General features: G+C 43.0%; 1 protein-coding gene across 1 annotated transcript in view; it reads left to right on the forward strand.

The window, feature by feature from the left end:
• The window catches only part of Brinp2 (BMP/retinoic acid inducible neural specific 2), a 101,104-nt gene that overhangs the window by 72,549 nt on the left and 14,563 nt on the right, over window positions 1-13,992 (forward strand). Inside the window, exons 3-4 of the mRNA XM_057770435.1 lie at window positions 7,752-7,942; window positions 9,045-9,253. Coding sequence (XP_057626418.1) covers window positions 7,752-7,942; window positions 9,045-9,253 — 400 coding nt within the window. The remainder of the gene's footprint in view (window positions 1-7,751; window positions 7,943-9,044; window positions 9,254-13,992) is intronic.

Here is a 13,992-nt window from a genome sequence, read left to right on the forward strand (position 1 = left end):
CAGCTGTCTTAAGTCCCCACCTCTCAGGGAGTCCCAGTCCTATTCTGAGAACTGTTGCCTGAGTAAGCAGGTGATGATTGGTTGATTGTGCTGGAAACAGCGATGATTCCTTGAGTCTTACTCGGGAGGAACAAATGGCTCCTAGCACACAGGGGTGCACTGACTCTAGGCTAGGATGCTGCCAAGCCTGCAGGGGTGCCGTGCTGAATGCACACACAGAGATGTGCCAGCTCAGAATATGTGGAACGTGACTTTCAGATGACAACCAGATCGATAACTGTGGTAATGTGATGAGCATATTTTCCCAATAAAGGTGGAAAGATAAAGATTCATTAGAAAATCAGTAGTAAAAAAAATGTAGTTCTTAGCATAAAGTCTCAGTACAGCTATGTACAGTTTAGACTACTATTCATTATTACTAGATTTCAACTTTTAAACATCTATCATCTATCTATCTATCTATCTATCTATCTATCTATCTATCTATCTATCTATCTGTCATCTGTCTATCTGTCTATCATCTGTTTCTCTATCTATCTATCTATCTATCACCTGCCTATCTTCTATTATTTATCTGTCATTTATCTACCATCTTTCTATTTGCATATATGTATTATATATGCATCTATCTATCTATCTATCTATCTATCTATCTATCTATCTATCATCTATCTTGCTACCTACCTACCCACCTATCCATCCAATACATTCTATTTTTAAATGTCTCTCGCTTAGGACTTCACAAGTAGGAAACCTTCATAATGAATGGCTCTTCACGGGGCTGGATCAATGCTCTCAGTTTACAAGCCTGAAAAGTGGTGCTTAAGTGGAAACAGCACCTGGGTGGAAGACCCCAGCTGTGCTCTCTCTGCATCTTTCATCTTCTGACGCTTTGAGACCCTGCAGGGAGGCTCTTGCTGGCAGATGTGTTGTTGACCTTGTGTCGCACAGGACACAGTGCTGTAGAACAGTGACAACTTGGAGACACCACTTTCTATTTACAATTTTTGAATTAGAACAGCCTGTAGTCATTTAACATTATCAATGGCGACCTCCTTAGGGTTCAAAAGGCAGAGGTGGTTCAGAGCTGACGCAGTCCAATCCCTTCTGAAGCTTCTGTTGCCTGAAGTTGGCATGACTGGAAGTTTCCCTACCCTCGTGTCCAATCATCACTGTACAACTGGGAGGGTAGGCCATCATTTATTGGCAATCTAGGTCATTAGTGCGAAGCAGACAAAAGTAATAACAGTGATAACTTTAGAATCCCTCTCTTTTTTCTTTATATCTAAATATGTCTGAACACATAGCTGTGCATGGTATGTGTGTCTGTTATGACACACTGACGCCATCTTCCCATCCGGAGTTCACCTTTCATAAGTTTTATCTTAATTGTTATTGATGATTGTATGTTTCTATTAGTTGGCACTTGGACAGATATTGTTTACTTAGAGGTAGTCCTGATTGCACTAACGAATGATGGAAAATACAGAGAGCGTCTACCGATAATAACCATCTACTGAAGCACGCTTTTGAAATGCATATGAATGCCTTTTTCTTGAAGTCTGTCTTCAAGAACTCTGTTCATCCTTTGGCTCAAACCAGGAAGCTTTTCTGCAGTGGCCTCTGCTGTTCTAAAGAACTTTCCATAGCACTAACAGTGCTGTCTGAAATGTTTGCTTTCCCAGGCTGTTTACTATGTAACAGACGCAGTGGGAGAAGATTTTAGGAGAAATGGCTAAATTGAAATGGAGATTTACTTGATGTCTTAATTGAAACAAAGATGATGACTTAATTGAGGCACTGTGTGTTAATATAATTGATATATAGAAAACATTCTTTTCTTGGGGAAAAAAAAGCCTTGATTATTTTATTACTGGGAAAAAAAAAACCCTGCTAAATGAAAAATTGGAAATGAACACTTACTCTTTGGCTAGCTTAGGCTGCCGTCCAGTATTGTCTTCTGAGGCTTTTAGAAGCTGAAAAGAACCCGCATCTAAATGTGCTTATCGAACCTATAGTACTACTATCTGGCTCAAACTCTCTTCACAGATGTCACGCAGATATGCTGTAACAATAAAGGCCCCCAAGGTCTGGGAAGAAGCTGACTGGAGTGGAAGTGCATGGTTGAAGCCTTAGCACCCGAACTTTGTGCAGTTAGCACCTAATTCTAAGTTAGTACTGTGTTAGTCAGTATTCCATTAGTATAACAAGCCATCTGCCGCTGACTGCTTCACAACGGAGGGAGGCTAATAGAGTTCACAGTTAGGGACCACAAAGGGTGTGGTGCTGTTGGCAATTTGTAGGGATCCACGTGACTGCATTGCATGGTGGATGGTATCATGGTGGAACTTAACCCAATAGGGAGAGATCACTGAACAAAATAAGAAGGGACAGTCAAGGGGAGGGGGGACTAGGAACATTCTTTTGCATTATAGACTTCCCAGACTACTCCCCATAGTCCCATGAGAACTATCCTCCCCCACCCCGCACTTCTTAAAGTTCCCATTACTTCTTTTTTTTTTTTTTTTTTTGTGGTTTTTCAAGACAGGGTTTCTCTGTAGCTTTGGAGCCTGTCCTGGAACTCCCTTTGTAGACCAGGCTGGCCTCGAACTCACAGAGATCCGCCTGCCTCTGCCTCCCGAGTGCTGGGATTACAGGCGTGCGCCACCACCGCCCGGCTTAACATTGCCAACTGACTACCATGTTAAAAGACAAGCAAACAAACCCTATGGGTCCAAGCAACATCCAAGACATAGCAATGCACCACTGCAGGAGCAGACTCGACTTTTGCTGGTTTTCTCTGTTTTGCTAATGTGTTTCCATTCAATAAATTGCTCACCTAGGGAGCTTCTCCGGGAAAAGGCTTCACATTTTGTCACAAACACACACACACCGTTTACACATCATTTCTCCAGCAAACCTCTCTCTTCCTCCTCCTCTCTCCATACTTCCCCTCACAGTTTTAGGGCCACCCCTTTGCTTTCCTCCGGCAGAGGTACAAGATCACAGTGGTCAAGCAATGTCCTGTCTAAACAAGCCATGTTCCAGCTCTGACTCTGCCACCTGCTGGCCGTTACCAGCTGGGTAAATTAAAAGAGCCTGCCTCCATTTCACTACCCACAAGATGAAAACAATTGTTTTCCTCTTTATAGGGATATTTTATAGATAACCCTTGTAAGGTACTTGGAATGCTTAGCACATGGTAAGAGCTCATGAAATATTATACATCATTTTTTATTGTTTGCTCGTAAAATGCTTTCTAAGACAGTGCCAGTCACTTTTCTAGGTCATTTGTTGTTCTGTGTTATGATTTCCTGAGCACCCCTGAAACTTGGACTCCAGTCTTCGTCTGGGATTCTTCCCATGATGCTTTGTATGTGAGCTTGATTTCCTTCTTAATCTCAATTTCTTCTGCAAATCCAGAAAAGGCTTTGTCGTTGTATAAAAGGTACGCTATATTGAATATATAGTAAACTCGTGTTTTGTGTAGATAATTAAAGAAATGGAATGCTCTGAGTAATGACACTGTTTTCGTTAGAAGACAGCTAACTTTCTGAAAGGATTGGAGTGCCATGAATACATACTTCAGGGACACATAGGAAGACAAAGTTCTCGAAAGCAGTGTGGTGTTGACCTTATCCACTGGCACTGAGGGTTAAGCTTCTCCTCCCTCTAATTGTGTGACTCCATCCAAGCTACTCCCTTAACACTTCTGGGTTTCACTTTTTGCTATTACCAACATGACGCTGGGAAGCTTAGTGTGCTAACTTTTTGCTCAGGTTCTGCTACCAGCTGGTTATATTCCTTTAGGTAAAACTATGACATCTTTGTTTCAAGGTTCTCCTCAGCCAAGGTGCCTGCTGGAAGATGGGTCCGCCACAAATGAATCGCAGATATGTTGAAGGCTTTCTCAGTCTTTAGAACAGCAGGTCATGTGCTAAGACAGCAGGACTCCTTGATTTACCCTGCTTCGAGCAGCCTCAGGGACTCTAAAGAGAGTATCCCCTCCCCCAACTTCCTTCATTCTTTTCTCCTCCTTCCTTTTCTTTTCTGCCTCTTTCCCTCCCTCTCTCCTCTCTCCCACCCCTCTCCTCTTCTTTTTTCCCCATCTTTTCGAGACTAGATCCGACACTGTCGCCTATCCTGCCCTGGAATCCGTGGTAATCCTCCTGCTTCAGTATATATCATAATCTGGAGAAGCTAGGCAGATGATACTCAAACTTTTCCTCCACTTCTAACAGCATAAAAGAACACAGCTCTCTAGTGGTGTGACATTAGGCAATTACTAAGCTTTCTGAGCTTCAGTTTTCTCGTTTAAGTGGAATAGTCTTTAGCTATTGACTTGCATCAAACAGACTTTCCACGGCTGATGTCAAACTGAGCAAAAGCGCAGAACTCTGAGCTTGTTTTTCTTTTGGTCAATCTTTAACACAATGAGTGGTAGAAATGACTGGATTCACTGTAGAGGAATGGGGATATTGATCATTAATATCTGAGTGTAAAGCACAAGGGTCTCAACTGAGAGATTTTTTCATGCACTGGGCTTTGAATGATGATAATGGACAGTCATGAGTTGTCCATGTCTGCTGCAGAGAGTGTGTGAGCACTCAAACAGTATAAAAGGAAAAATCAAAAGAATTTTCTGGCAGTGTTTTGTTTTTTTATTCGAGACAGGGTCTATGTCTATGTAATCCTGACTGGCCTAGGTAGACCACGCTGGTTGTAGCAATCTTCCTCCTCTGCCTTCTAAATATTGAGATTACAGATATTGGCCATCATACCTGGTTTGATTTATATTTTTAAGTGTCCAAAATTATGCTCATATACTTTTATAAACAAAACTTAACTTCCTGATACATGCACATTTTAAATGTTTCATTTCATATCAGATCAATCACTAATTGCTTGTTGCTTCCTAGGTGATATTCTTATAATTATCTTTTAGTAAATTTTCTATTAATTTGAAAACTGGTGGAATGGGAAAGCTATGATATTAAAGGTCATGGGAAATGTCTCCTTCAATTACCCAACAAAACCTTGCTGAAGATATACAGTTATTCTCTTGTAAGAATGGTTAAGATGGCTCTACTGTTGGAGACAGTTAATAGCAGGGAAGAAAATCCTACCCTGGCAGAGTTTGTGTTCTAATGGGAGGAGAAGGAGAGAAAATAGATAATATCAGTGGTAATGAGTCTGGTGGCATAAATGGGAGGCAGAGTGAAAGAAGGCCTCCTGGGTGAGATGGCCAGGAAAGTGATGGGCATGGTCCGTTGTAAGAAATCGTGGAAGATGGAAGAATGTCTCCTCTTCACCCTGAAATCTAGGGCCAATACATGATAGAAAGTATTAGTTAATGCAGCCTACGTGTAACTCATCCCAAGGCAGAAAGCTTGGGTTTGACGACCCTAGGGGTTTTCTTTTGATTATATTTTGTTTCTGTTTTTAGTAATCTGGTTTTATGATTCATCAGTGTAATTATCCTCTAGCCAATGAGAGGATACTGGTTCCCATCCAGCCATCTACAAATGAGATCAGGCAACTGTTCTCTACCCTGCAGTGGGATTTGGGATAGCAAATGCTTTTGACAAATACCCTGTACTTTAATTAAAGTTTAGCATTTCCTGCACAAAAGAAATAACTGGTGATATATTATTATTAACTTGCCTCGTTCAATAAATAAAGCCACACAATGAGAAATTTGAAAGACTAAGTTGAAGCCATGAATTATTAGTCACCATTTTTCTTTGTTCGGCTAGTGATGGTTGACATACGCTCCTCCTCTATGTCTGCGCCTCTTGAGTTAGATGGGGTGGGGGAGACTTCTACATGCTTAGATTAGGCATGGCTTTTCATTGATTTATTTTTACCTATTTTATTTCCTGAAGGTCCATCACTCGCACTTCTTGGCTTTGAAGTGAAGGTTAGACCAAGGTTATGTACTTTCACAGTGAGCAGGATTGGGATGGGTAAGGGATCTGTGAAGACTTTATATCTTACTGTTTTCTGAGACAGGAAAGCTGTTTCTTTTGTTTTTTTTGTTTTTTTTTTCTGAAAGTGTCCATAAGGAAACCCAGACATCTTTTGAAACAGGCTACTTAAAATGTGGTCTTCTTGGTCCTTTCGGGACCCTTGTGACATTTGCTCTCAAAGTTGGAGAGCGGGAAAAAAAAAAAACTGATATGTTAATTTGAACGAAAATACTTGTCCCAAATGTATCTATCTGGTAATCATGTGCCATTCATTATAATACAAATGAACTAAACAGACAGCCCTACACACAAACAGAAAGAGGAAGCGAGACAGAATATGCCAGCCTCACTTGAGAATGTCCTAAAGTAGTACAGTTTAACAATAGTGTTAAATGCTGACCTTGGAGACATGTCTTTTTAATGTTCATGTGATGGGATGGGCAGCAGACATAGTGCATGTCTGAGGCCACTAAAGAACCTCGGTGAGCTCAAGGGAAAACACACATGTGGTTGAGCTGCAGGCTGAGCAAGCAACTTTCTTCCTAGAATCCTATTTTTCTTGAAAGCAAGAACACCAGACAAGCTATAGTTATTTAGACTTAAGTGTTTGGCAGACACGTTCTGAAAAAAAAAAAGCAAGCTAGCTTTTAAACTGATGATATTTATTAGCAAAAATGAAAACTAGAAAAACATGTTATTTATTAGCAAAAATAAAATTTTAGTTTTCACATAAAGTTCAAGTTCCAGAAAAAATATAATCATTATTATGAGCTAGTCAGCTTCCTGATATTTAAAGATATTTCTGATGGACTTGGTGGTAGTATTTACTAGTCTGGTGTTTCAGTACTCTAGAATGAAGTGCCAGGAGGTTAAAAGAGCTGTGTATCTCAGTGAACAGATGTTTCCAGGATGGCTAGTGTGTGCTGTTACCTGATCACGTGTGGCAGAAAGATCTGTTCAAAACACAATATAAAACTTTGGCTTTCAATGCAGTAGAATACAATGTTTATCGATATGGCTTCAGGCACCATTCTATAAGTAACTTTTAAGAAACAGCCATCTCTTTAGTTTAGTTTGGTTCCAAGCATAAGAGTCCACAATTATGATGACACTCTGGATGCAGAAACAAACATGAGAATGAAACTATCCTGTCAAGCAGATATGGAAGATTTACAAAGTCACAAAGCAATATGCTCTTCCTGTCAGATTTGCTTTGTTTCAATATATAGAGCTACTGTCATGAAATGCATTGATTCGGTTATATGTAATGGTTTTATTACTGTTAATTTCAAGTGTAATATTGGAGAGATAACTTGAATCTTCTCAGTTTTAATTTCTGATGTGGTTATCAATATATATGAACCACATAAACAAGTAGGGGAATGTAATTCTCTCCAAGGGGGGTGTGAAGGGATCTGGGTCCCAAACAGTAAAACTCTAGACCTGCTTCCCAGTTTTCAGCAGTGAGCAACTGAAGTAAAATGGATGGTATAACTCACCAGCTGTATAACAGCTGTGACCCGATCAGTCCTCTGCAGATCACTGCCCGGTGCTGCTTCCGCTTCTCTGTGAGGCGTGGCGACTACCTTGGGAAGACACTTAGCTACCACTGTCGGGTGGGAAACCTGGGCGGGAGATGCTCTGGAGGAGATCAGCTTTTCAGGCTGGAAATCTCTACCCTACGAGAAGGATATTGAGGAGGGAGGCCTCAAGGGGAGAAATGACCTTATCTATTTCAGGCTTCATACTTCTTGTTCTGAGATATGGTGGCTTTCCCTGCAGGGAGTTTGCCCGATGGAAAGTGAACAACTTGGCCCTAGAAAGGAAAGACTTCTTCAGTTTGCCCCTGCCTCTCGCCCCAGAGTTTGTCCGCAACATCCGCCTCCTCGGAAGGAGACCCAACCTGCAACAGGTTACTGAAAACCTCATCAAAAAGTACGGCACCCATTTCTTACTTTCTGCCACTCTCGGAGGTAAGCAGCATTCTCGGTCCCAGCCAACTGGCTGTTCCACTGCGGAAAATAGCTTTTATGATCTGTTGAATATCATTCTCCCTGCATCTTTTTTTCCTTTTTGGCTTATTATTGCTGGAGAACTATTTTTTCTTGGTGTATTGGAGAACAGTGTATTCTCTGCACCCGAAACCACCCTAGAACATTTCTGTTTTCTTAAAAGCGGCATCATGAGGGGAGGGGGGTAAGGGGTAAGGAAGGAGATGGGAGGGCACATACAGGTGTCTACGAAGCATCTACCAGCAGGGGGCGCTCCTACTTTTATTTTGACTAGCTAGTTAACCCAGGGACTTCACTTCTTACTGTGGCTACAAATGTCAGATCTATAGGCACAGAAATAGATGTTCACTGCTTCACTGACCCCCTCCTCCCTTATTGTATAAACTGGTGAGCAGCCAAACCACAATTCCAACAATTTGGTGGCTCTCCCTCTGGTAGGATGGGGGTGGGGACCAGACTGTGCACAATGGAGCCAGGACTCTGGACAGAATCACAAGACCTGAAGATGCAGAGTTCTCCCAGTTATGGGAAGAAGAAAGCAGGGTTTATCATAACATTTAGTCAAGTGTGCAGTGGACAAAAATGCAGCTCCCCCGGGGTTGGGGCCAGCTGCCGGTCTGTGGTAGTGGTGGTGGTGGGGGGGGAGGGTGTTTGATGGAGAGGGAGGAGGCAGAGCCTCAAAGCTTTTGCCCTTTCCCTGGAAGTAATAATAGCCATGTGGCTTCTCATAAACAACTTGAGAGGGGAGAATTGTGTCTCCCCCTTGGAGGCAGATTGCCTGTGATGCAGATCAATAAAGGATGTTAAATGGAGACGCTGCTGAGGAGTGAGCTTTAGGAAGTTTTAAGAGCTAGGCAAAGGAGGGCTTCCCAGGCAGGGAGGCCTGTGACCCTGTGCACAGTCTGAGGAAAGAGCTCTCAGAGTGGAAATGATGGGGAGAGGCCCGCAGCAGGGGCAGTGTTCTCTTTGAGCTCACTCTGCCCTGCCCGAGGGCTACAGGTTCTTAATGGCCGGGGATGTTGGAGCTGACAACCTCACTAATAAGCTCATGTTTTTGTTATAGGGGAAGAGTCCCTGACCATTTTTGTGGACAAGAGGAAACTGAGCAGAAAATCAGAAACATCAGGAGGTGTCCCTGTGGTTGGGGGCAGTGGGAACAGCTCTGCTGTGTCCCTGGAAACCCTGCACCAGCTGGCGGCTTCCTACTTCATTGACAGAGAAAGCACACTGCGCAGACTGCACCATATCCAGATAGCCACAGGGGCTATTAAGGTAAAGGGGAAGCCGAATCCTCAACTAGCTCCAGGTCAGCCAGACCACACTGAGCAAGGGGAAGTAGTTGCTTTCTGGTGGTATCTCAGCTAGGCCTTACAAAGGGCCGCATCACCCATCCTCTGAAGGAACATCTAGTCTGCAGACTGATTTGCTGTTGTCAAAGAGAGGCGTGACTGCATCCTACCGGGGTTGAGCTACTCAGTAGGAGAAGATGTCAGATAGCTATTTAAAGACAAGGTCTATGTTTTCTAGGGTTGGCGAGAGAGCAACTAGCATTAGTTAGGTTGCTCAGGAGGAGCACTTTAAGGTTTGTCCTGGGAGCTTGAGACCTGAACCATGATTGACTGATTGCGTAGGACTGAGGAAGGCTGTTTCAATTAAACAAAACAAAACAAAACAAAACAAAACAAAACAAAACAAAACAAAACAAAAAAACAAAAAAAAAAACCAACCCAAAACAAACCAAATGCTTCGTTCTAAGCCCCCCCCCCCCCCCCCGAGTCAGGAAGTAGTTTAGTAGCCTTTGAAGTGCAGAGAGAGTCCTGTGAGGACAGAGAAGTGAACTGTGAAGACACTACACAAGATGAGGTTCTGAAGTAGGCTGGAGCTGCTTGGCATGGCCACAAAAAAGAAATGTTAGCACAAGGCAAGGGAGGAATTCCAGCAAGATCATGACAGAATCTCATGATCCCATGCATGTCTTTAAGGGACCCATAGTTACTGTGATGTCAATAGCTGTAATCTCCAATCCCCCTGCTCAAATTATCCTGTAGGACATTTCTACTAAGGGTCCTATGTTAATGGATGAGTAATAACACTTTGGGGGAATTCTGAAGTTTTAAAATTCTAAGTATAAAATCAAAATGGTCTATAGACATCCCCACCTAGCTTTATTCTGCTTTGCTATAGGCCAAAGCAGCTTTTATATCAACCCATGAGAGTAACACACACTCACAGCATCTAGAAGGGTTATCACACAGCAATACAGTATGTCGTGAGCCACTATAGTTGGGTGCATTTTATCAGCTCCATTTATTGTTCTACCTACCAGCAGGCATGCACTAGATGGACAGTTGGATTTAACCAAGGTGCATGTGTGGACAAGGTAGAAGAAAAAGGCAAAGGAGTTAAGATTATATACCAAGGAACACAATGTAGATTCAGGATTCTAAGTCAACCACTGAAAAAAAAAAAAAGAAGCTAAGAATGATAAAAAGTAGGTCAAGTCCCAAGATAGAAAGTCTAAGTTTGATGATAAATAGTTCCCAACCTTCCTAATGTTGTGACCATTTAATACAGTCCCTTATAGGTGGTGACTCCTAACCATTTTTCATTGCTACTTCATAACTAATTTTGTTATGGTTATGAATCTTATTGTAAGTATCTGATATGCAGAATATCTGATATGCAACCCCTGTTGAAAGGGCTGTTCAAACCCCAGGTTGAGAACTGATATGTTACAGGGTAGAGACAGAGGAAGCATGATGTGATTTTTGTATTGCAGTAAGAGAAGAAATGCAACTTGTGATAAAGTCTAGGACATAATGTGGGTGTGGTGACAAAGATGAGGTTACAGCTGTGAGGAGGTAAGGCCAGGCAGCCAAGCATCTAAGAGAAGCAAAGGTTAAATGATTATATGTATTATAGATGGGATGCAGAAGTCAGTAAGAATGGTACAGACTTCTGCTAGTAACAATAGTAAGTTCAACTACTATAAATGCTCAGTGAGCCAAAAAGCATAGCAAGAAAATAAATATCAAGGGGTGGCTAGTGAGGTGCATTGCACCATGATCCTGGCTCCCAGGAGCCAGAGATAGCCTGACAATAAGCAAGAGCTGCAGTGAGGGAGCTGCCTCGCTTCCATGCTCAAGAGTATGAGATGGGAGAAAGAAAGCAGCCGCCACTAGAGAAGGCTGCAGAGGAAACCCTCCCTGGGGAAGCGAAGCTGAGCTAAATCAAAACAGGTAAAGTGGGCTCTTAAGAAGAGCTTGGGGTTAGAGAGATGTCGCTGAGGACTCGTCATGACTCACAGGGAGCATGGTGGAAATTAACTGGAGAAAAAGTAGCAGATTACAGGAGTATGGTGTTTGGAGGGAGGGAACATCTGGGAGAGGGGGGATGAGTTTCCATTAGCAGAAGAAAAGGTTCATTTATGAAGCTGGTGTCTAGTGCAGCTCGAAGTGATGGAAAGGGACTCTAAGTAGCCTGGAGAGAGTTTTACCAAGATATTAGAACTTTGGAGGATTTCCCTCATCCCTCAGTCTCGTATGAGCTGTGTCACGCTTGGAAAAGAAGCCCAAAATTCTTACTAGGAAATGACAGACAGGCACTTTATCAACAGTTCAAGGATCTCATTCCCTTCTAGTAGCCCATTCCCCTCACACCCTAACTTAGATCCGCTGATCCATCACTACCATTGCTCCTTGCCTGTGAATTCCCTTCATCCCCAATTCTGGTCCACTAATCCAAGTCCTTGTCAATGTGTACCTGATTTTCGTCCATAATGCTTTTATATTCTCCTCTCCAAGAGTTCAAGTCCTACCACTGCGTGCGGATTGGGTGTTGCACAGGTTACCAAATTTCTTCGGACTTCATTTTCCTCTCTCTCTAAAACTATTACATAACTGGAAGAGTTTTCAACCTTGAAGAAAGTCTGTGATATTCAATAAGAAAATGGACAGTTTGCCCAGAGCAGAACACAGTTGGTGCTTGAAAGGGCTGATTGTTCTTAAGAAAAAATCATTGACGTTCTGCTCCTGCTGTCTTCCTACTTTCATCTCTAAACAGTCCTCTCTCTGCCCAACTGCTTTTTACCTTCCACTCACATCATGTAACCCAGGCGCACCCAAATACCAAATGTTATCAAAACATGCTATCCTCTCATATATCCCTTCCTGCCACTTGCTCTCTATTGTATTCCCAGAGCCTGGCTGTGGACTCAAGTGGCTCTTCCTTCCCCTCTTTGCTCAGTTGAGAAAACTGACCTCCTGTGAAGCTTTTCCTGACTCCCAACATAGTGAAGTGCTCCTCCTCAAGGTTCCAAGTGCGTGCCTCCATTACTGAGCTTGTCATTTGAACCACAGGTGCTAGCCAATGTGATTACGGACACAGGAAACTCAGAGAGCCTTATAGGAGAAACTGGGTCTCACTCAGCCTTCATTTCCTAGACGAGTACAGAGCTTGCAACCTTGTCGGTCATGAGTAAACAAATGTCGTATGACGAAGGGAGGAAGAAATGAACAAATGAGTAAAGTCTCTCTGTCTGTCTCTAAACCACTACTGTTTCTATTTTATCTGCCATCAGTACAGGGACCACACCCTCATTTGTGGTCAAGTCCTCATTCCTGATATCTAGAAGAATGGGCTTAATCCTTAGATATTAATTAGCTGAATTTTATAATTATTGACAATCAGATCCTTTTACTGTTTGGAGCTTCACATAACTCTCAGTTATTTTCAGAAAAAAAGAACTAGTTTAAAGTTGACATTCAACTCATACACCCAGCAGTGTTGGTAGAGTCGCTGCATGGATTCCTAGACATATCCGTGAAGTCTACGATAGAGGAGTGGAAGACAGGTCAGTATTAAAGCCCTATCTCTTATAATCCCTGTGGATGGTCCCAGAGTTACAGCCACTGCCTGTCTCCTCAGAGGAGGGACCACTATCCTTGGAAACCTTCTTTGGGAACCCTTCCAAGGACCCACTGACTGTGAAATGAATATTCAATCCCCACTGCACTGCCTGACCTAAGGTTTTCTCTGGGAGTACAGTGGGTTCTGCACGGAGGATACAACTCAGAAAACTATGTATAAAAAGGAATGGTTTTATATTTTCTCCCATCTCCACCCTTCCCAGACTTCAGCGAGGCATATAGATTTCAAGGACATTTTGCTAGACTAAGGATCAAAGGGCTGGGTTGGTATCCCTTCTCACAGCTCTGTTCACCTGCTTGGGTTTGATCTGCAGTATTGCCATCAGTGGAGTCTACCTTCTCTCTAAATGATTAATGCTTATAGACCCATATAGGATAGTTCAGCAGCCAGGATGCGCCCTGTAGCTCATCCTCAGAGCTAACAGTCCTCTGTGCAATATCACTTGCCATCTGCTTTCTTCTACTGAGCCTGCCTTAGCAGAAGTCTTGCTGGGCTCCATCCCATTCATTACTGTATCACTGGGTGGGGATGGATGGGGTGAGAGGAGAGCCCTGCTCTGCCTTCATGAAAGAAGCATCCTCTAGCACATCTGCCTGAAGCGAACCTGTGGTTACTTTTCACTCTTCCTTATAACTCCTTTGCGTTAACGTGGAGAAACAGGTGCCCTTCCTGCTCTGGTTCGTTCCTTTGAGAACAAGAAAACATTACTCTGTGCCGTAAGGCTTGCCCTGCTCGGCACACACTTTCGAGGTAGGACTAGCCACATTACATTCTGTCTGTTTGCATGCCTGTTTCCCTCCTCCCCATACCCACTGTGACAGTAGGTCTTTAAGCAGAAGGGACTCTGCAGAATGCACGTCGCTCCAAGTCCCTTTACAGCATCTGGCATGGGGCAGGATGTTCAATAAAACGCTTGAGAGGTGAAATTGGGCTACACAGCTTAGAGGCAAACAAGCCAAGTGGAGCAAGAGTACTCGGGAATTGGGTTTCAGCCCCATGCTTGCTGTGTCTATGACCTTGAGGAACTCCATTTGTCCCCTCCGTAATCCAAGTCACCAGTCCCTTAACTCACCTGCCCACAG

The sequence above is a fragment of the Chionomys nivalis genome, chromosome 5 (assembly GCF_950005125.1).
Source record: "Chionomys nivalis chromosome 5, mChiNiv1.1, whole genome shotgun sequence".
Lineage (NCBI taxonomy): Eukaryota > Metazoa > Chordata > Mammalia > Rodentia > Cricetidae > Chionomys > Chionomys nivalis.